This window comes from Rhinopithecus bieti, unplaced genomic scaffold (assembly GCF_001698545.2).
Source record: "Rhinopithecus bieti isolate Rb0 unplaced genomic scaffold, ASM169854v2 scaffold_15791, whole genome shotgun sequence".
Classification (NCBI taxonomy): Eukaryota; Metazoa; Chordata; class Mammalia; order Primates; family Cercopithecidae; genus Rhinopithecus; species Rhinopithecus bieti.
The window spans coordinates 219,615-242,380 of record NW_016808218.1 but is presented as its reverse complement, the minus strand read 5'-3'; the positions used below and the strand labels follow the sequence as shown (position 1 = coordinate 242,380).

Sequence of the window (22,766 nt, the reverse complement as noted above, 5' to 3'; positions counted from 1 at the left end):
TGAAACGGGTGGATCACAAGGTCAGGAGTTCAAGACCAGCCTGGCCAATATGGTGAAACCCCATCTCTACTAAAAATACAAAAAGTTAGCCAGGTGTGGTGGCAGGTGCCTGTAGTCCCAGCTACTTGGGAGGCTGAGGCAGGAAAATCACTCAAACCCGGGAGGCGGGGGTTGCAGTGAGCTGAGATCATGCCACTCACTCCAGCCTGGGTGACAGAGTGAACCTCCTTCTCAAAAAAGAAAAAAAAAGGCTTAATTGGTATGTTGAAGGTTTTTATACTAAGAGTTTTGATTTGGGAGACATAATCAATCAAAGTTCAGTCAGAAAACAGAAACCACTCCAGTTATTTCAAACAGGAAATTTAATACAGGGAATTGGTTACTCAAGGACAAAAGAGCTAAGAAGTCACACACAGCGTGAAGTTTCTGTTATACTTAGGGCTGGAGGGACAGTAGCCAAGAGGTGGTGTCACCAGAGCCCCAGATGCCAGGGATATAAGCTGAATTTGGAATCGGTGATCAGTTGGGACCAATGAGGGTAGGACTGATGAAAGAAGGCTGGAGCCAGGAAGGAAACAAAGTTACTGCCAGACCTATTGCTGGAGGCAGAGTGAGAAAGGAAATAGCCTGACTTCTTTATATTTCAATAGTTTTTGGGGAACAGGTGTTTTTTTGTTACGTGGATAAGTTATTTAGTGGTGATTCCTGAGATTTTGGTGCACCTGTTACCCAAGCAGTATACACTGTACCCTATGTGGGTAGTCTTTTATCCCTCACCCACTCCCACTCTTCCCCGCAACTCCCCAAAGTCCATTATCTCATTTTTATGCCTTTGCATCCTAATAGCTTAGCTCCCACTTATAATTGAGAACATATGCTATTTGGTTTTTCATTGCTGAGCTACTTCACTTAGAAAATGGTCTCCATTTTTCTCCAACTCCATCCAAGTTGCTGTAAATGCCATTATTTTGTTCCCTTTTATGGCTGAGTAGTATTCCATGGCGTATATATACCACATTTTCCCTGTCTACTCATTGGTTGATGGGCATTTAGGTTGGTTCCATATTTTTGCAATTGTGAATTATGCTGCTATAAACATGCGTGTGCAAGTGTCTTTTTCATATAATGACTTATTTTCCTTTGCGTGCATACCCAGTAGTGAGATCACTGAATTAAATGTTAGTTCTACTTTTATTTCTTTAAGGAATCTCCATACTGTTTTCCATAGTGGTTGTTCTAGTTTACATTCCCACCAGCAGTGTAAAGGTGTTCCTTTTTCATCACATCCACACCAGCATCTATTATTTTTTGACTTTTTTGGAGTAAAGTGGCATCTCATTGTGATTTTAATTTGTATTTCCCTGATAATTAGCAATGTTGAACATTTTTCCATATGTTTGTTGGCCATTTGTATATCTTCTTTTGAGAATTGTCTATTCATGTCCTTTGCCTACTTTTTGATGGGGTTTTTTCTTGCTGATTTGAGTTCCTTGTAGATTCTGGATATTAGTTCTTTGTCAGATGCGTAGTTTGTGAATATTTTTTCCCACTCTATGGGTTGTCTGTTTACTCTGCTGATTATTTCTTTTGCTGTGCAGTAGCTTTTTAGTTTAATTAGGTCCCATTTATTTATTTTGTTTTGTTGCATTTGCTTTTGGTTCTTGGTCATGAATTATTTGCCTAAGCAACGTCTACAAGAGTTTTCCCAATGTTAACTTCTAGAATTTTTATGGTTTCAGGTCTTAGATGTAAGTCTCTGATTCATCGTGAGATGATTTTTGTATAAGGTGAGATATGAGGATCTAGTTTTATTCTTCTACATGTGGCTTGCCAATTATCCCAACACCATTTGTTGAGTAGGGCGTCCTTTCCCCACTTTGTTTTTGTTTGCTTTGTTGAAGATCAGTTGGCTGTACATATTTGGCTTTATTTCTGGGTTCTCTATTCTGTTCCATTGGTCTATGTGCCTATTTTTATACCAGTAGCATCCTGTTTTGGTAACTATACCCTTATGGTATGGTTTGAAGTCGAGTAATACGATGCTTCAGATTTGTTCTTTTTGAACATCTTGCTTTGGCTCTGTGGGCTCTTTTTTGGTTCTATATGAATTTTAGGATTGTATTTTCTAGTCCTGTGAAGAGTGATGGTGGTATTTTGATGGGAATTGCATTGAATCTGTAGGTTGCTTTTGGCAGTATGGTTGTTAAATATATTCCTAAGTATTTTATTTTTATTTTTTGCAGCTGTTGTAAAAGGGATTGAGTTCTTGATTTGATTCTCAGCGTGGTCGTTGTTGGTGTACAGCAGTGCTGTTGATTTGTGTACGTGTATTTTGTATACTGAAACTTTACTGAATTCATTTATCAGATCTAGGAGCTTTTTGGACGAGTCTTCAGGGTTTACACATACCATATGATTCACCCACTTAAAGTGTATAATTCAGGCTGGGCATGGTGCCTCATGCCTGTAATCCCAACACTTTGGGAGACTGAGGTAGGAGGATTGCTTGGACCCAGGAGTTCAAGATCAGCCTGGGCGACATAGTAAAACCCTGTTTCTACAAAAAATTTAAAAATATTTAAAAAAATTTAAAGGTGTGTAATTCAAGTTTTCGGTATATTCAGTTTTATGGTTGGGCACGGTGGCTCATGCCTGTAATCCCAGCATGTTGGGAGGCTGAGGCGGGCAGATCACTTGAGGTCAGGAGGCCTGGCCAACATGGTGAAACCTCGTCTTTACTAAAAATACAAAAATTAGCCAGGTATGGTGGTGCATGCCTGTAATCCCAGCTATCAGGAGGCTGAGGCAGGAGAATCACTTGAACCCAGGAGGTGGAGGCCGCTTGAACCCAGGAGGCAGAGGCTGCAGTGAGCTGAGATTGTGCCACTGCACTCCAGCCTGGGTGACAGAGCCAGATTCTGTCTCAAAAAAACAAAAAACCTAACTGTTTTGTAATCATCACCACAATCTAATTTTAGAACATTTTCATCACCCCTCAAATTAAACCTCCAACCTATTAGCAATCAATCTCCTTTCCCCACACCCCATGAGCCCTAGGCAACCACAAATTTACTTTCTGTCTCTATCAGTTTGCCTATTCTGGACGTTTCATATAAATTTAATCATACAATATGTGGCCTTTGTGTCTGGCTTCTTTCACATAGTAATGTTTTCAAGGTTCATGCATGTCGTAGCATGTATCAGTATTTCCTTTTATTGCTGAGTAATATACCATTGTATGGATATATATACACATTGTGTTTACCCAGTCATCAGTTGGTAGAAATTTGGCGGCTATTGGGAATAATTCTGCTATGAACATTCATGTATAAGTGTGTGGGCCTCAGTTTCTTTCTCTCAGGTATATACTTGGGAGTAGAATTGCTGGATCATGTGATAATTCTATGTTTAACTTGAGAAACCTCCATACTTTTCCAAAGTGGCTGCACCATTTTACATTCCCATAAACAGTATGTGAGGATTCCAGTTTCTCCATACCCTCTCTGACACTTGTTATTATATTTTTACTATAGCCCTCCTAGTGGGTATAAAGTGATATCTTGTGATTTTGATTTACATTTCCCTGATGGCTAATTATGTTGAGCATATTCTAATGTGCATATTGACCATTTGTGTATCCTTTTTAGAGAAATATCTATTCAAATCCTTTGCCCATATATATATTTTTTGAAACAGTCTTTCTCTGTTGCCCAGGCTGGAGTGCAATGGCACAAACATGACTCACTGCAGCCTCAATCTCCTTGGCTCAAGGAATTTTCTTACCTCATTCTTCTGAGTAGCTGGGACTATAGTCACTTGCGACCACATCCAACTAAATTTTTTAATTTTTATTTTAGTAGAGATGAGGTCTTGCTGTGTTGCCCAGGCTGGTCTCAAGCTCCTGTTTGCACATTTTTAATTGGGTTATTTGTCTCTTCATTATTGAGTGGTAAGAGTTTTTTAATATATATTCTGGGTCATATATATGATTTGGCAATATTTGATTATACCAATTGTCTTGAAAATTTTACCTTCTTCATAGTGTTATTTAAAGCATATAAGTTTCAAATTTTGATGAAATTCAATTTATCCATTTTAAATGTTTTACTTTTGGTGTCATAGCTAAGAAACCATCACCTGATCCAAGGTCTTGAAGATTTATCCCTGTTTTATTCTAAGAATTGTATAGGTTTAGCTCTTACGTTTAGGTTTTAAATTCATTTTAAGTTAATTTTTGTATATGGTATGTAGGATTCCAACTTCATTCTTTTGCATATGGATATGTGGTTGCTTCATCACTATTTGTTGAAAAAAACTATGTTTTCCCCACATAATTATTTTGATACCCTTGTTGAAAATTAAATATGAGAGCTTATTTCTGGATTCTCAGTTTTATTCCATTTACTTATGTGATATCTAGCCTTATGCTAGTACTGTAATTTTCAAAGATTAAAATAATGACAAATAAAATTACATTGCTGTAGCTTTGTAGTAAGTTTTAAAATTAAAAAAAGATACGAGTCCTCCAATTTTTTGATCCTTTTCAAGTTTATTTTGGCTATTCTGGGTCCCTTGCATTTCCATATGAATTTTAGCATCAACATGTCAGTTTCTGAAAAGAAGTCCACTGGGATTGTGATAGGGCTTACATTTAACTCATAGGTCAATTTGGGGAGTATTTTCATCTTAACCATCTTAAATCTTCCTGTCTATGAACATGGATATCTTTCCTTTTATTTGGGTCATGTTTAGTTCGTTTCAACAGTTTTTTGTAGTTTTCAGTATATAAGTTTTGTACTTCTTTTCCTAAGTATATCCTAAGTATTTTTTGATTGACCCATCAGTCTTGAATCAATTTCAGTTTCCTACTTCATTCCCCACAGACATATTTCCCTTTTCACCTATCTCAAGTATCTTTATTTTCTGTTTTAAAGGTTGGACTGACCCACCTGTTGTTCAAAGCAACTCAACTACCTTGGGACTTCTCTCCATCAATTTTTCTCCCTCGTCTTAGCCCTTCCCTTGCTTTTCCCTGCCACCATTTCCTGTACTTTCATCCTCTTCCTCTTTTGTAATCTCCGTTTCTAGCTTAAAAACATGCTCAAGACACTCTTGCCACATGCATACAAAATGAAAAGCAAAAAAAAATAAAACCTTTTATTTTTTTCAAGGTGGAGTCCTACTCTGTCACCCAGGCTGGAGTGCGGTGGCACAATCTCAGCTCACTGCAACCTCCACCTCCTGGGTTCAAGCGATTCTTTTGCCTCAACTTCCTGAGTAGCTGGGATTACAGGCGCATGCCACCACACCCAGCTAATTTTTTTTTTTTTTGTATTTTTAGTAGAGACGGGGTTTCCCCATGTTGGCCAGGCTGGTCTCAAACTCCTGACCTCAGGTGATCCACCCACCTCGGGCTCCCAAAGTGCTGGGATTACAGGCATGAACCACTGTGCCCGGCCAAAATAAAACTATCTGCATCCACCTCCCACCTGCTGTCCAGTTCATCTCTTTTTTGTACTGAACTTCTTTTTAAGTACACTGACTCACTGTTTCTACTTAACTCATGTTCCATTCAGTCCTTTAACCCATTGTAATGTAGCTTTTGTCCCCTAGCACTTCATTGATGGGCCTTTAGCGGAAACATTGTGGTTTGCAAATCTAGTCGACAGTTTTGAGCTTTATCTTACTGGAACCCTTTTGCTACCTTTGACACTGGTGTCTTTTCATTTCTTTTGGCACTCTCTAGCCTCTTGGTTTCTGGGCCATTAGGTTTTTCTAGTTCTCTCATCTTTCTGACCTTTTCTATCGTCTCTGTAGGCTGTTTTTGTACCATCTGCCCTCAAAATTTGGTGTTCTGTTGGTTTCCAGCTTTGGCTCTCTGATTTATCTCCTTGAGTGATCTCAGCTACTCCCATAGTTTCAAGTACCACCAAGCCATTAACTTTTGAGGCTTGGTCTTCAGCTCAAACCTGTGGTCCTAGGTTCAGGCTTATATTTGTCTTCTGTTGGCCATGTCTACCGGAACGTCACACAGTTGCCTCAAACTGAACATGTCCAAAAGTGAATTTTTTCTTTCTGCTAACATGGTTCTATCTTTTATATTCTGTATCTCTATCACCATCCACTTAGTCACCCAAACCAGACACTCAGGAGTTCATCTGGGCTCTCTTTTCCCTCCCTAATAATCTCTTATTCAATCATACTGATTTTTTACCTTCAATTCCTAACTTAAAGGCTGACCACTTATGTCGTAGACTTCCATGTTTCAATTATGGCCTTATAAGAGGGTGCCATCATTAAGTCTTGCTGATTTTACCTCCCAAATATTTCTTGGATTAGCATTCTCATCATAGAGAATCTCTCCTACTGCTACCCAGGTTTGAGATCTCATTCTACTGCCTGGATTACTGTGGTAGTTTCCTACGTGATCTCCCTATCTTCAATCTTGTTCCTTTCAAATTCACTTTCCATACAAGCACCAGAAAGATTTATTTACAATTCAATTTTAGGATTACAGTTCTGGGTAAGATATTTAAGCATCTGTTACCCTTTGTTTCCCACTGAACACTATCATAAAATCCAGAAAGAATGCATGGCACAGCTATTTGAGAATTCTAAAAAGTAAATAGCAGCAAGCAGACTGGAGAACACCAGAATGTGAAGAAGCAACAAACTCATGGCGAATTTCCCACATTTTTTTCTCTGGCAACTTAATCCAGTCAGAAACGTTGAAGGGAGCACTATGGTACAGACAGAAAGTTCCAGAAGAAGCTTTCTAGTTCTGGCTTGAGAAGTGAGAGAAGGAATTCCTAAAGCTTGAGGTTGGGGAGGTGGAAATCCCCATCTTTTTATTTCTCTCTTCCTTCACATCCCAACCCTCAGGCAATCATACAGCATCAGCAACAATGATAGCAATGGGAGCCTTCGAAAACCAGTACTCTCAGGGAATGGACCCATGATCTTTATTTGAGGTAGAGATGGGCCCCAAGAGAGCAAAACACATTCTGTTGATTTTTTTCTCTTTCTGTTCTCCCAGTGATTATCTCCAGACGTGGCACAATTGCAGACATGAACAGTTTCTGACTAGTGGGCTGAAATGGAAGTACTAGGAACTGGGGAGTACTGGGGAGGATGTGGAGAAGTAGGAGCTTGGGAAAGTAACCCCATAAAGTTTTTTAAATGTGCTCTTTGGTGTGTATCCTCAACCTGTATGTGTGTTGATCTAGATCCTAATTAGCATACTAAAGAATTTGAGAACTGAGCTGACAGACACCCATCTGGGTTCTAGACTGACCATTTCATGACATACACAGCAGACAGATCCAGATAGCACTGCAAAGGCTTAGAAAACTGAGGTTGAACCCTCAGCCCACGGAAGGCAGATGGAAACCTGTGTCCTGAACCTAATCAAATTGATTGCAAAAGCAAACATACATTTTCCATAAAATTTAAACCAGATCTACAATTTTATAATGTCCATCCAAGATATACTCCAGAATTACTAGGCATACGAAGAACCATTGACATCTCAACTTGCATGGCAAAAGACAACAGCCAAGGACAAAAAGATATAGGTGTTGGAATTATCCAACAAAGCCTTTAAGTCTGCTACCATAAAAACTCAAATGAACAATTACAAACACTTTTGGAACAAATGTTAAAATATAAATGTTAATCCCTTTCTGCCCGTGGACGCTGCCAGAGAAGCATCGTTAAAGTCTCTCTTCTCCCTGCCGTCATGTCTAAGTCAGAGTCTCCTAAAGAGCCCGAACAGCTGAGGAAGCTCTTCATTGGAGGGTTGAGCTTTGAAACAACCGATGAGAGCCTGAGGAGCCATTCTGAGCAATGGAGAACGCTCATGGACTGTGTGGTAATGAGAGATCCAAACACCAAGCGTTCCAGGGGCTTTGGGTTTGTCACATATGCCACTGTGGAGGAGGTGGATGCAGCTATGAATGCAAGGCCACACAAGGTGGACGGAAGAGTTGTGGAACCGAAGAGAACTGTCTCAAGAGAAGATTCTCAAAGACCAGGTGCCCACTTAACTGTGAAAAAGATATTTGTTGGTGGCATTAAAGAAGACACTGAAGAACATCACCTAAGAGATTATTTTGAACAGTATGGGAAAATTGAAGTGATTGAAATCATGACTGACCGAGGCAGTGGCAAGAAAAGGGGCTTTGCCTTTGTAACCTTTGACGACCATGACTCCGTGGATAAGATTGTCATTCAGAAATACCATACTGTGAATGGCCACAACTGTGAAGTTAGGAAAGCCCTGTCAAAGCAAGAGATGGCTAGTGCTTCATCCAGCCAAAGAGGTCGAAGTGGTTCTGGAAACTTTGGTGGTGGTCGTGGAGGTGGTTTCGGTGGGAATGACAACTTCGGTCGTGGAGGAAACTTCAGTGGTCGTGGTGGCTTTGGTGGCAGCCGTGGTGGTGGTGGATATGGTGGCAGTGGGGATGGCTATAATGGATTTGGTAATGATGGAAGCAATTTTGGAGGTGGTGGAAGCTACAATGATTTTGGCAATTACAACAATCAGTCTTCAAATTTTGGACCCATGAAGGGAGGAAATTTTGGAGGCAGAAGCTCTGGCCCCTATGGCGGTGGAGGCCAATACTTTGCAAAACCACGAAACCAAGGTGGCTATGGCGGTTCCAGCAGCAGCAGTAGCTATGGCAGTGGCAGAAGATTTTAATTAGGAAACAAAGCTTAGCAGGAGAGGAGAGCCAGAGAAGTGACAGGGAAGCTACAGGTTACAACAGATTTGTGAACTCAGCCAAGCACAGTGGTGGCAGGGCCTAGCTGCTACAAAGAAGACATGTTTTAGACAAATACTCATGTGTATGGGCAAAAAACTCGAGGACTGTATTTGTGACTAATTGTATAACAGGTTATTTTAGTTTCTGTTCTGTGGAAAGTGTAAAGCATTCCAACAAAGGGTTTTAATGTAGATTTTTTTTTTTTGCACCCATGCTGTTGATTGCTAAATGTAATAGTCTGATCGTGACGCTGAATAAATGTCTTTTTTTTAATGTGCTGTGTAAAGTTAGTCTACTCTGAAGCCATCTTGGTAAATTTCCCCAACAGTGTGAAGTTAGAATTCCTTCAGGGTGATGCCAGGTTCTATTTGGAATTTATATACAACCTGCTTGGGTGGAGAAGCCATTGTCTTCGGAAACCTTGGTGTAGTTGAACTGATAGTTACTGTTGTGACCTGAAGTTCACCATTAAAAGGGATTACCCAAGCAAAATCATGGAATTACTGGTTATAAAAGTGATTGTTGGCACATCCTATGCAATATATCTAAATTGAATAATGGTACCAGATAAAATTATAGATGGGAATGAAGCTTGTGTATCATCCATTATCATGTGTAATCAATAAACGATTTAATTCTCTTGAAAAAATATATATATAAATGTTAAGCTATAGAGTCTCATCAAATAGGAATTAGAAGAGCCAAATGGACATTTTAGGATTGAAAAATACACTAACTGAAATTTAAGAACTCACTGGGTGGACTCAACAGAAGAGAGGGGACAAAGGAAAGAGTAAAGTTGAAGGTAGATAAATAGAAGTTATGCAATGTGACAGAAAAAAGATTGCAAAGAAATGAACAGTGCCTCAGGGACTTATAGGACAATAACAAAAGGTCTATCAGTCATGCTATTAGAGCCCTAGTAGGAGAGGAGAAAGAGAACAGTGCAGAAAAAATATTTGAAGAAACAATGGCTGAAAAGTTCTCAAGTTTGGTTAAAGACACCAACCTGTAGGTTTAAGAAAACAAGTGAACCTCAAGCAGGATAAATAGATAAATCATAGTCAAACTGCTGAAAAAGACTAAGAAAAACAGAGAAATGATGCATTATGTACTGCATAGGGGAACAACAATTTGAATGACTATAGATTTATCATCAGAAACTCTGTAGACCAGAAGGAAGAAACAAAATTTTTCAAGTATTGAAAGAATGATCAATCCAGAATTCAGTATCTAGCAAAATATAACTTTCAGGAATGAAGGTAAAACTTAAAACACAATTTCAGATGAAGGAAAACTAAGAAAATTCACAGCAAGCATATCTGCTGTAAAATAATTGCTAAAGAAATTTATTCATATAGAAATGAAATGGACATAGAAAGTGGAATGATAGATAGTGGAGACTCGGAAGGATGGGATGATGAAAAAATACTTGGGTACAATGTACGTTATTTGGTCGATGGATACACTAAAAGCCCCAACTTGACCACCGCACTATCTATGCTTGTAATAAAATTGCACTTGCACCCCATAAATTAATACAAATTAAAAAAAGAAATACCAGAAGGGAAATTGGAACATCCAGAATGAGGTAAATATCTGGCTAAATATAATAGACTACTCTTCTCTTAAGTTTTGTAAAACATATTTGTTGATTGAAAGCAAAAATTACATTTTGATGGGATTTTTGATGTATGTAAATGTAATATATAAGACAGTAATAGCATAAAGTGGAGAGAAAAAAGGGCTCAATATGCTGGTAGGGTTTTTACATTGCAATTGAAGTGGTAAAATGTTGATTTTAAGTAGACTGTGAAAAGTATATATTTTGTTATCCCTGGAGCAACTACTAAAAAAATTATACAGAGAGATGTCAAAGCCACAATAGATAAATTAAAATGGAATGCCAAAATTCAAATAATCTTAAAAAAGCAGGAAAAGGGAAACAGAGAAGGAAAAAAACCAGATACCAAACAGAAAATTTTAAAATGGCAAACCCCAATCCGGTCTTACCAGTAATTACATTAAATGGTCTAAACATACAAATGAAAAGACGTATTGTCAGGATGGATTAAAAAAGCATGACCCCATGCTACCTACAAAAACTCATGTCAAATATGATGATATAGGTAAGTTAAAAGTAAAAGGCTGAAAACAAATGCCATTTGAAAACCAAAAGAAGGCTGGAGTGTCTATATTAACATCAGACAAACTTGACTTCACTGCAAAGTGTCAGGAATAAAGAATGATGTTATATATTGATAGTGTCAATTCACCAAGAAGGCGGCAATCCCAAATGTGTTGTAATAACAGTTTCAAAATACTAGAAGCAAAAACTGATAGAATTGAAACAAGAAATGAACAAATCCATAATTATAGTTTCAGTAATTGATGGAAGCTAGCAGACAGAAAATCAGAAAGGATATTGAAGAAATGAACACCATTAGACAACTGAATCCAACTGATGTTTATAGAACACTTCACCAAACAAGCGGCAGAATACACATTCTTCTCAAGTGCACATGGGACGTTCTCCAAGATAGACCATATCCTAGGTCATAAAACAAGTTTTAACCAATTAAAAACAATAGAAAACACAGAGTATGTTCTTTGGCCACAATGGAATTAAATTAGAAATCAATAACAGATGAATAATAGTAAAATCTCCAAACACTTGGAAATAACATACCTTTAATCCATGGGTCAAAGAAACTAAACCACCCAAAGGACCTCCAGTGGATGAATGGATAAACTGGTGGATCCATGTAATTGAATTCTATTCAGCAATTAAAAGGAACAAACTGTTGATTCACATGACATCTTGAAAGAATATGAAAGGCATTTCGCTGAATTAAAGAAGTCTGTCTCAAAAGGTTGTATCTTCTATGACATTCTTGAAAGCCCAAAACCATAGTGATGTAAAATTGATCAGTGGTTAGAAATAGGGTTAAGGTGTGATTATAAAGAAATAATATAAAGGAGATTTCTGGGGCAGTGGAAACTGTTCTGTATCCTGATAGTGGTGGTGGTTACATGAATGTCTACATGTGTTAAAATTCATGGAACTCTACACCAAAAGAAAAGGGCAATTGTATGATCATTTGAAAAATAGACCTAAAATTTAATTCTGATGGTGCTTCACTAGCCTACAGGGTGCAGTACAGACTTCTTAATGTGGCTTACAGGGCCCACCCTGATGGTAGCGCCTCAACAACAAGGCTGTTTCCCTTCATAAAGCCTAAAATGTAGTTTTATGGGGTAGACTGAAATGTGGTCCCGAAGGTCACAGATGTTTTGTCTCTAAGTAAGACACTTTTCAGTTTGGAAAATCAAGGATTTAGAAGACTCAAATTCTCACTCCAGTGTAGCATGTTGTGGAATCCTGGCCTAGTACAGCCTCAGTTCCCTACCTATTAAACATGACTAAGAACTGGCTCCCCTGGGGTCACTATTAGTGTGACAGAAATTAAACTGTATTTAATGCTGAGCCCAACTGATTTTGCATTTGAACAGAATATGCCTTCCCACCTCAAACCCCTCTGGAGAGGAGAGGAGTATGTGATGTATGCACTGGGGGGAATAGATTGTATTGTCAGATTACAAGGTGCCTTATGCATTTTTTTAACAGTCTGGGCTACACTCTATCCCACTTTGCCTCCCCAGTAACTAATGCATTCCACTGAGATTTGTATCTTGCAGAGAATTAGCTCCTGGAACAATTACAGTGGCATGTATTTCCCCACAGGATCATCCAGAGTCGCAGCTAAGTTTTCGAATTCTTCTTGGCAACCCCTTTAGTATCATGATCATCCCTGATGGAGATTCTTGGTTTGCGCTGCTGCTGTCCTCCCTCACCTGCCATCATGACCCGCATGTGGCTTGTTTACAGCTTGGATGACCACCCAAGCCCACCTGCCACCCATTTCCACCACCATCCAACTCCCCTTATGCTGAGGTAAATGATGAGGCACTGGCACTGATTATGTTTATCCATTTATTAAAATATTTCAAGAAGCAATACTTTATTAACTTTGAGGACTGGTGTTCCATTTGGCGGGGGGAGAGGAATAGGCACACTTTGTGGACCTTTTTTTTTTTTTCCTGCTTTTTCCTGTTACCCTGTAACTACCCCAGCTTCCTCCCCCAACCAGCCCCTGGCCCTGCTGCTTATTTGCAGGGGCCTCTGAGGAAATAAAAAGCACAGAGCAGAAAACAACAATGGATTACAGATTAGCTGACAAATAGACAAATGCAATTCCATAAACTATATACCCAAGTAAGGTCTCATATAGGATGGAATGCTGCTAATGGGTTTGGTTGCTTTGGTATTATTTTCCACCTCTCGTGAAACAAAAATTCTTCCATTTGTGTCCTTAGGGAAGATGACGTTGACCCTGACTGTTTCTTCTGGCCCAGTTTTATTAAGGTAAAAACTCTCTTTCTTATTCTTACCCTGCCCTTATGGACACAGCACAGGGCCTTTCTGGAGAACAGGACCTATAACTGTTTACCTCCTATAGTAATGACACCAGAAGCAGTTGGTGGGAGTTCAAATATATTGGCCTTTACTTCCCCACTATCCTTCTGGTCAGGAATTGCCTACCCAATCAACTCATCAGAAAGTGCTACCAAAGATACAACCAAACCCTAGAGCTTTGGGTCTTAATGATGTCTAACATAATTGAGATGGATATTTGGTGTTTGGTCCCACCACCCAAGCAATTGTATTAATTACTGCAAGCAGTTAACAAAGTCCTTAAAGGAGCTCACACTCCCAGGGCTAAGACAACTCCCTTGAGAGAGGGATCACTTCTTGCTTTGTTTCCAAGTGAGCATATGCAATAACAGGTGCTTGGCAAGCTATCTTCCTTTTTGGGAAACTACTGGTAACTTAGCAATTTAGGAGGTAACTGAGGGATTGAGCAAGCCACACCTGCTCCTGGGCCTTGTCATCTATCAACTCTGCTTCACGAGCTGACTCTAGCCCCAAATACATTTTATTCAATATCATTCTGACTCAGAGTGGGAGGACAGGGTGGGTGAAAGGGAATCCACATGGTACAACAGAGCAACAGCAGCATCACTGTGCACAAAGACCTAACTATTGCAGCAAAGTAAGCACAAGAGATGGAGTCTTATTACAGTTTACTATCATCAGTGATAAAAATAATTACAAGACACTGCCTTGCTTAGTCACTGCCAAGATAAAGCTACCTTCTCCCAGGACTTCCTTCTGTTGTCCTAAATTTTGCTCGTTTGGAAATTTTCCCCTTTGGCAAAAGCTCTTCTGAAGAAAATGCAACTTGGTTCCCACTCTGTGAGTGTGTGTGCAGGTGTTAACACATGCAGCCATGGAGGAGCCAAGTCGGGCTACAATGGTGAGTTTGCTGATTTCATCTAATACCTCCTCCTGGGAAGAAAGACTAATAACAGAGAAAGCCAAAGACACAGCAACAGCACACTCACTACTCAAATATGTACAATAAGCTAACACATTCTGATGCTTAAATAAGTTTTAAATGTTTTCTGTCATCTTTTTCCATTGACTTTCTTCTCTAGTCGTAGAGCTAGGACTTAGTTTGGCACAGCAATCAGACATTTGGGGACTATCCCCTTGTTAATATTTTTCTCCTCACCCCTGCGGAGGTGGGGCACAGGTGGCTGGTTTAAGTGGGTTAGGCTGGTGGAGTTCTAGAGTTGAGAACCAGTGCTTGGAATCTGGATTGTGCACCTCAATGAACCAGCCGTTGGACTGAATTAGGTAATTGAGCACACTAAGTTTGAGAAGTAGGGAGAGGCCAGTTTTATCTTGATAAGTGGGAAGGGACACTTAACTAAAGGTATGAGTCAAGGGTGGGGTGAAGATGCAAGGCTGACCAGAGAGAACCTCTCTGGGCATTGGGGTTTGATTAGATTTGCCTGACTGGGAGAAGTCTTTTTGAAAAATGTGAATTAGGATTTGGAGCGATTTAGGAATAGTTTGTTTTCATGAGAAATTTGCAAGAAGAACCACAGGAAAGTGGAGGCTTCTAGCCTTCATTTCTCCAGGCCCATGTTTTTTCTGATCACTTCAATGCCCCTCTGTACTCAAGGGGAAAGGGCAAGATGGGAGATTTGAAGGTGACTTGAGGACTGACCCAACAGCCTGTCCAGAAGATGAGGCCAAGATGGAGCTTGTGGGGAAGGGCCTAGGCTGTGACTTAATTGTCAGGCAGTCCCTAGTTCAGGCATCTAAGTCACAGAGCTCAAGGCCTGGTTGCTCCATACAGTCTTTTTATTGGGGAAGGGCACAGTTGCTGATGAAGAGTCTAGGACAAATAGAGCAAAAAAAGGCAGCATGCCAGCTTAAACCCCTTCTTTAGGGCATTGGTGTTTTTGTTCCCCTTTCCATGGCCTGGCTCGGAATTTTAAGGGGGCATCAGAATCAGCTGGGCCATAGATCTCAGCCACCTCTAAGATGCTGAAAATGCACCAAAAGATTTAGAAGCTCTACCAAGAAATAGGGCAGTTGGTAGAGGTGTATGTGTTATGTAGAGTAAGGGGGAGTGGGAAGGGATTCCTGGATTAGCACAATAAATTATAGGGTCACTTAGAGGTCGAGTTGTATTTTCAGTTCTTAAAAATATATGTGTGTATGTGTATATATATATATATACATCTTTATGTCTCTATACATAATCTATACTGCAGCACAGCGGCAAAACATTTAGTTAAAAATTCCAGCAAGAATGCAGGCAAACACTCCATGGAGGCATGCAGGCTAGGATCAAGGCAGCAGGAGGGGAGCCTGTATGGTTGCCATGAAGGGTGAGTTCCAACCAATGAGCCCACCCAGCCACCAGAGCACCACCTGGACATATGCAGACATAGAAGCACACATGGAAAAACACAAAGGGTTTGCAGAGAGGGAGAGAGAGAGAGAGAGAGAGAGGTTACCACATCTACAAGAAGAGATTTCACATGGTCATCTTAACAGGAAAGTGGACAAGCCCTCAGGATCTAGTTCTCATTTAAATGAGCCAGCTAGAAGAGATCTGAAGGTGCAAGTTGCAGTTAGCAGGGATTCGGAGAGACACACAACCAAGCCTGGCTGTCCTGCCTGCCCCCTTCTCTTCATCTCCCTGGGAGTCTGTGTGTCTTTTCATTCATTCCTTAGGATTGATAGTTTCTCTGCTGGTCAGAGAAAACCATTCCAAAACTCTCTGAAGAGGTGAACTCCCTTGAATCCTTTATAGATCCCAGGCCATTCATAAAGCGCTTATCCCAATAAATATTATAGTTCCTCAAGATGCACAAAGAGAAGGAGAACTGAACAAGACAACTCGGAACAAGAACCTTTGGCCAATGAGGAAATGTAAACCTCTAAGGCGACCAGATTAAGTCCAGAAAAATGCACTAGTGAAAAGAATTGGAGGGTCTTTCTTGGTGGTGCTCATGTTTGTTCTGAAGTGATTTAGTCTAGCCTGTATTGAGGTTTTGAGAGTTTTTTAAGTAGAATTCTCAATGTTGTGAGTTCTTCCAGCTTTCAAGGGCTACAGTTGAGATCTTGATGGTGTTAGAGGATCATCGCCCTTTGCTTCATCTTCACAATGTCTGCGGTGCCACAGACTTCCTTCAGAGGAAAAAAAATGGTATAGAACTAATGAGGTTAGCACACTGCCAGATGCCTAAGTATGTGGACCCAAAAGAGAGCAAAAAGTCTGTTAGAAGATAGACTGGTTTGTTCCCATTTTACTAACCATCTCTGAATCATCAGAGAAAACCAGCTAAAACCATGTGAGCTAAAGACAAATGGGATGAATTTTCAGAACCTGATAATCTATGGAACTGATATTGACTCCATCAGAGTCTTTAGAAATATTTGCAAACACCATGGTCTCCCAATTGACAGACTCTTAAGGAATCAACCAGTTGGACCATACCTGAGAAAATACAGCTTGATTCAAGAGATTCTCTTGGCATTCATGCAAACTCTTAGTTCCTTGAAAACAAACTGCTACCCTCTGTCCCTTTCTTTTTTTTTTCTTTTTTCTTTCTTTCCTTCTTTCTTTTGTTTCTCTCCCCTTTTTTCTCCTTCCTTCCTTTCTTTCTCCTTCCTTCCTTTCTTTATTCTTTCTCTCTTATTCTCCTTCCTTCCTTCCTTCCTTCCCTCCTTCCCTCCTTCCCTCCTTCCCTCCTTCCTTCCTTCCTTCCTTCCTTCCTTCCTTCCCTCCTTCCTTCCTTCTTTCCTCCCTCCCTCCTTCCCTCCTTCCTCTTTCTTTCGAGATGAGGTCTCACTTTGTTGCCCAGGCTGAAGAGTAGCGGCACGATGACAGCTCACTGCAATCTCAGCCTCCCAGGCTCAAGCAATCCTCCCACCTCAGCCTCCCAAGTAGCTAGGACTACAAATGCACACCACCATGCCCTATTTTTTTTTTATTTTTTGTAGAGACGGGGTCCCACCATGTTGCCCAGGTTGGTCTTGAACTCCTGGGCTCAAATGGTTGGCCTGCCTCGGCCTTCCAAAGTGTTGGGATTATAGGCGTGAGCCTGTTCCTTTTTTTCCATGTCCACTATTACTACATCTCTCAAGCTTCCGGGTTGTCTAGGACCAAAATTTAGGAGGGGCTACCATGGACATCAGAATTGGCACAACTGAAAACTCTAAGAGAACCTTCTTTTGAATCCCACTGATATGTCAATAGTCCTTAAGGCCAATTCTGAAGAAAGAAGAAATGGAACCAAAATTCAAACAATAAAACATACAGATATGTTGCTTTTCTACCACTTACTATAACAGGAACAAAAGTGTTTAGATAGGTCACAGAACCTGTTCCTGACTCTTAAGAGTGAATCAGGCAGAAGAATCACCGCCTGTTAGCATTTTTGTTTTCTGTATATGTCATGGAGACCACACAGGTTCTTCCCTTACCAGTGTCCATATCACTTTCTCTCACCTTGTCCAAGATATGGCTTGGTATCACTTACTGCTGACTCCCAGATGGCCTCCCCCTTCATCATCACTATTCCCACAAACATTTCTAATGGGGGCTTTAAGTTCCTGGGAGGTAGCCAGGCTGTTGGGGGAAGTCTTCATGACCCCTCTGCCTGTAGGGGAGACTTACCAACAAAACTCTGGACACTCTGGCCTGATTTAGGCTTGTGTTCCTCTTCTAGCTTTTTCTTTCCCAATTTGGGGAACTTAATTTTCAGCCTGAGGCTTCTACTGTCAGTGTCCGAAGATTTTTCCTGAGAAACCACAAGAGGAAGGTCAAAATGTTAGTTGCCTAATATTCAAAGATAATTGCTAGCGTCCTGGAAAAGTGGTAAACAAGAATGGCTGCAGAGAACAGGGAGATCTGCTTTCTATCCAGGTATGAGAAACACCCCCATCACTGGTCGCATGCCCTGGGAAAGCAATTGATCCTTACTAAGAGGCTACTTGATGCCAGGTGCCTTGCTAGCATTAATAAATGCTCTCATACAACTCTCAAAGCAACCTTGCAAAGTGGTTATTAACATCCCTGTATCAGAGACGAGGAAGCAGAAGCTTGGAGAGGTTAAATATTTCATCTGAGCTCATGTGGCTAGGGATTAGAAGGATGAGATTGCTAGCGCCACTGCTAGCTCACATGGAATCTCTGCATGAATTAGGAAAAAAACTCCTCTTCCTTCAGGCATATAGTTTGGTGAGCCCTTACTTGCCCTTGGCCAAATACCTTCTTATAGGGAAGACCCTTGCCTGCCAGCCCAGCTGCTTCCCTGTCTGGAATGCAAAGAGGGTTCTCTAAACATAACTCTTAATTATGAATGTGGGCTCTCTGCTGTGCAGATCATGCAGGCTCTGTAATTCCAGCTCAGGCCTGCTAAAGTGTGCTTGTTTTACTACTGGTCTCAGTAAATTACAATTTTGAGATTAACTTTGTTGCCAGAAAACCCAGAGTGGGAGGGATGGAAAGCAGCAGGGAGAGGTAATATTTGGAAGATTTAACCACCAGTATGGCCTGGGCACCAACCATTTAGAACAGGTATTGGCTGTGAACAACTGGCATGGCCATACTGGTATGAACTAGATGAAGTTCTGTCCTGGCAGCAGGTGCTGAGCAGGGAGGGGGAATTTGCAGCCAGGAAAACAACACACGAAAAAACCTATCTTGCTTATTCTTTCTTGATCATCTCTTGTTACAGAATGAGTCTTCTTTCTGGTTATTTTCCACCGTTGCCTAATTTTCTACATGTTTTCTGCCTTACCCTATCTATTTATGATGAAGAGATTGGGGGAGGTGGGCAGGGAGGATGCTCCAGTAACCTTCATTTGAAAGCCAGCACTGGACACCCTGTACTACAGTCACCATGTCCTGGCCCACACTGGAAGGGAGGGCACTAAGGAAGAATCCCTCTTTCCCTTTATCTCCCAATTTCCAAGATTACGCACCTCTGGAGCAAAGATTGGATTCATCCAGTCAATCGCAGATAGTTTTTTGAACTCCTTATTCATGGCATCCAGGGTGCTTTGTAGTGCGGTCTCATCCTCAGCACTTCTCAGCTGGTACAGACAGGAAAAAGAGTGAGTGTCCAATGCCTAGCACTTTTGTAGACTCTTACACTCTCCCCACTCCCAGTCCCTGCTAGTGACCAAGAGACCACAAGGTGCCAACTTGCATCCCTTTGGCCCATAGCCAGCTCTTTTCTTTCTCAACAGGAATATCCAGAAAACAACCAAATGATGGGGCTCTCCTTGGGGTGGGGCATGCTTTCAGTTTTGCAAGCAGAGAGGCCTTTTGATTAGTATCAATTAACACTGAGCTTCACCCCTACAGTTTAGGGTCCAGGACAAGGGTCCTACTGTTGACCTGAAGTCCCTGGAGACATCCCAGTGTTCCCCTAAGTAAAAGCTACCTAGTTTTGAGCATATACTGTGTACCAAGCACTGTACTTACATAATTTTGTCCCATCTTCCTGGTAGCCTTACAATACCTTACAAGGTACTATTGTTCTCATTCCAAGGGTGAGAAAACAGATTCCAAGAAGTTTGGTGCTCAAGATCACACAGCTAGACAGAATCCAGGTCTGTTTAACTATATAACCTACCCTCTATACAACACTGTCTTAGCAAAGACATGTGGGGAGGCCAGATGCTGAGGGAATCTTTATTACATGCTTACTGTAATTTAAAGGTTGTTTTGTGAAGCAAGGAGAGAGCTACAGAGAGGCTGGCTCAACTTTCTCCTCCTGGAAAAGAGGGTCTGTCTCCCTTGGCCGTGCTTTAGCCCCCAGCTATCACTCTTACTAATTAAGAAATGAGTTCTAGATGGCTTGTCCCACAGGTTTAGGATGCAAATGTAAGTGCTCCCTAGTAACCCCCAGCGCCCACAAGATGAACTCTGTACAGTCCATTAAAGACTTTTGGGACCATCTTCGACTCAGAAGAATCAAGTTCTAGAACATCAACACAGGTGAGATAGTTCACATTCCAGTAAGTAGTGAGCTGGGAGAACAGATGGGCACAGATATCTCCAGCCCTCATATGCTTACAGCCCACCTAACCTGGCCTCACATCTACTCCCCGGTATGCACTTTACTTTCAATCTAGCACTTATGTGGCTTTTTGCTGTGCACGGGCCACTTGCTGCTCCAGCCATAAGTCGAGCCTTGCTGGCTGTCACAAATGGGTGGCATGTGAATGAGAGGAGTACAGGGTAGGAGGTTATGGTCAGTCACCATGGGATACTGAGGGAGGAACAAGTCAGTGCAGATAAATATTTTTTTTTGCTTTTCAACTAGTAACTTAAGAAAACAATTTCCAAGATTACGCACCTCTGGAACAAAGATTGCCCTAGATGGACGGGACATGTGTGTGCCAAGTAAGGGAAGTGGGAATTACTGGGAGGGATTCACTTCGTCATCAATTTACTTCCCTTTGCTAACTCTGAGCTCCTTACTGCCCTCCTTCTTCAAGGGGAGGAATAACACCCAAATGAAACAAGCTGTATCTCCATCTCACCTCTAAGACAGCCTTTCTGGAGATACATGGTCATTCTTAGCTGCTGCCTGCTTCTTGGCCACATTTGGATGTGTGTATGTGTATGTGTGTTGAAGTTCTCACCGGGCCCTATGAGGTGGGAGACTTCTCAAGTGTGGTATGTGCTCAAGTTGCGTTGTTGGTTGGTATGAACCAATTTTCAGGTCATGAGTCTCAGGAAAGTCTGAATGGTGACAAGAGACTAAACTCACCCATTTCCTGCTGCCCAAACGGGCAAGGCCATTGAGCTCTGCCTATATATAGAAGGTACTTCTGTTGATGTTGTCTGAGGCTGAAAGACTAGCTTGGGGCTCAGATGTTGGGACAGCCTGACCTGATTGCCTTAGCCACTCTGCCTCCTGTGCAGTGTGCCAATTAGATGAGCAAATGAAAAGAGGAAATAGATGCACTTCTGGCAATATCAACTCAGAAGCCCCTCTTCAAATAAACCTTAATTAGATGAGAGGCAAGCACAGCACCTGCCTTAGGGCCTTGCCAGCCAACCCTAAAGTGGGATGATCACAATTAGTCACCTCATCAGAGCACACTCACCAAGTATGCCTATGGGTTTTGCATTCTGAGAAACATGCAACTAGCCTTGTAGTTCAGAAATGGATCCTCAGTCTGTTCTCCCTGGCAGTAATAAAATGTACCATCTATGAAGCTGCTAGTATGTGCTAGGTGCTGATAGGTACTAATATACAACACCCTGGAGAGGTAGGGATTGTAATTCCTATCTTGTAGATATGGAAACTAGGACCCAGAGAGGTGAAGTCACACAGCTAGTGTTATGGGTTGAATTGTGTCCCTCCAGGAATGATACATTGAAAACCTAATCCCCAGTACATCAGAATGTGACCTTGTTCGGAAATAGGGTCATTGCAGATGCAATAAGTTGTTGAGATCATATTGGATAGGGTAGGCCCCAATCCAATGTGACCGTGTCCTTATAAGAAGATGGCCTTGTGAAGACAGAGAAACACAGAGAGAACATCATGTGAAGATAGAGGATTGAAGTGATGCATCTACAATCCAAGGAACACCAAAGCTTGCCAGAATACCACTGGAAGCTAGAAAGAGGCAAAGGACCCCTTACAGGTTTTAGAGAGAGGATGGCCCTGCTGACATCTTGATTTTGGACTTCTTAGCTTCCAGAATTGTGAGAAATGCATTTCTGTTGTTTGAGGACATCTAGTTCTTGATACTTTGTTATGGCAGCCTTAGGAAACTAATATATTAATAGCTAGTAAGTGGCAGATTTGAGATTTGAACCCAGGAATCTCCCAATTTTCCCACTATTCCACACCACCTTCTCATAGGGTGAAAGAGGCATATAGAAACGTGGGAGGCACAGAGCAGTTCAAAAGAGCTCACCTTTTTCTACTGAAGCTGTATCAAGTACGATAACACTCTACTTTTTATTGGCCTGGTCTGAACCCACAAGACATTTACCAAAGGAGAGATTGAGGCTTTCTCTCAAGAGTATGGTAGTCCCTATGGATTAGCCTAACCCATGAAGTCATACAATCAACAACAATCCTAGGTGACACAGTAGGGAATTCCAGGCAAGCACCTGGTCAAAATGCTCCCATGGGTCTCCAGTGCCCTTGGATCAAGCACAAGACCATGATCATGTTCAGATAGAATACTTTGCCCTCCCGGGTGCCCGCCACTGCTGAGGCTTAGTAGGTAAACAAAGCCGCTGGGAAGCTCGAACTGGGTGGAGCTCACAGCAGCTCAAGGAAACCTGCCTGTCTCTGTAGACTCCACCTCTGGGGACAGGGCACAGCTAAACAACAACAAAAGGGGAAGCAGCAGAGGCCTGTGCAGACGCGAACGACTCTATCGACAGCTTTGAAGAGAGCAGTGGATCTCCCAACACGGAGGTTGAGATCTGAGAATGGACAGACTGCCTGCTCAAGTGGGTCCCTGACCCCTGAGTAGCCTAACTGGGAGACATCCCCCACTAGGGGCAGTCTGACACCCCACACCTCACATAT

The 22,766-nt window shown here is 41.4% G+C and overlaps 2 protein-coding genes across 2 annotated transcripts in view; one reads left to right on the top strand and one right to left on the bottom strand.

The window, feature by feature from the left end:
• Window positions 1–7,705: 7,705 nt before the first annotated feature.
• Window positions 7,706–9,414, top strand: LOC108538097 (heterogeneous nuclear ribonucleoprotein A1-like). The gene has a single exon (XM_017885946.1). It carries the CDS (start codon window positions 7,739–7,741, stop codon window positions 8,699–8,701), a length of 963 nt encoding a protein of 320 aa, XP_017741435.1. The 5' UTR covers window positions 7,706–7,738; the 3' UTR covers window positions 8,702–9,414.
• A 3,329-nt stretch (window positions 9,415–12,743) lies between these two features.
• The window catches only part of DGKK (diacylglycerol kinase kappa), a 111,065-nt gene continuing 101,042 nt past the window's right edge, over window positions 12,744–22,766 (bottom strand). Inside the window, exons 26-28 of the mRNA XM_017885944.1 lie at window positions 19,180–19,290; window positions 17,866–17,993; window positions 12,744–16,373 (exon numbers count right to left, since the gene is read on the bottom strand). Coding sequence (XP_017741433.1) covers window positions 16,298–16,373; window positions 17,866–17,993; window positions 19,180–19,290 — 315 coding nt within the window. The 3' untranslated portion in view covers window positions 12,744–16,297. The remainder of the gene's footprint in view (window positions 16,374–17,865; window positions 17,994–19,179; window positions 19,291–22,766) is intronic.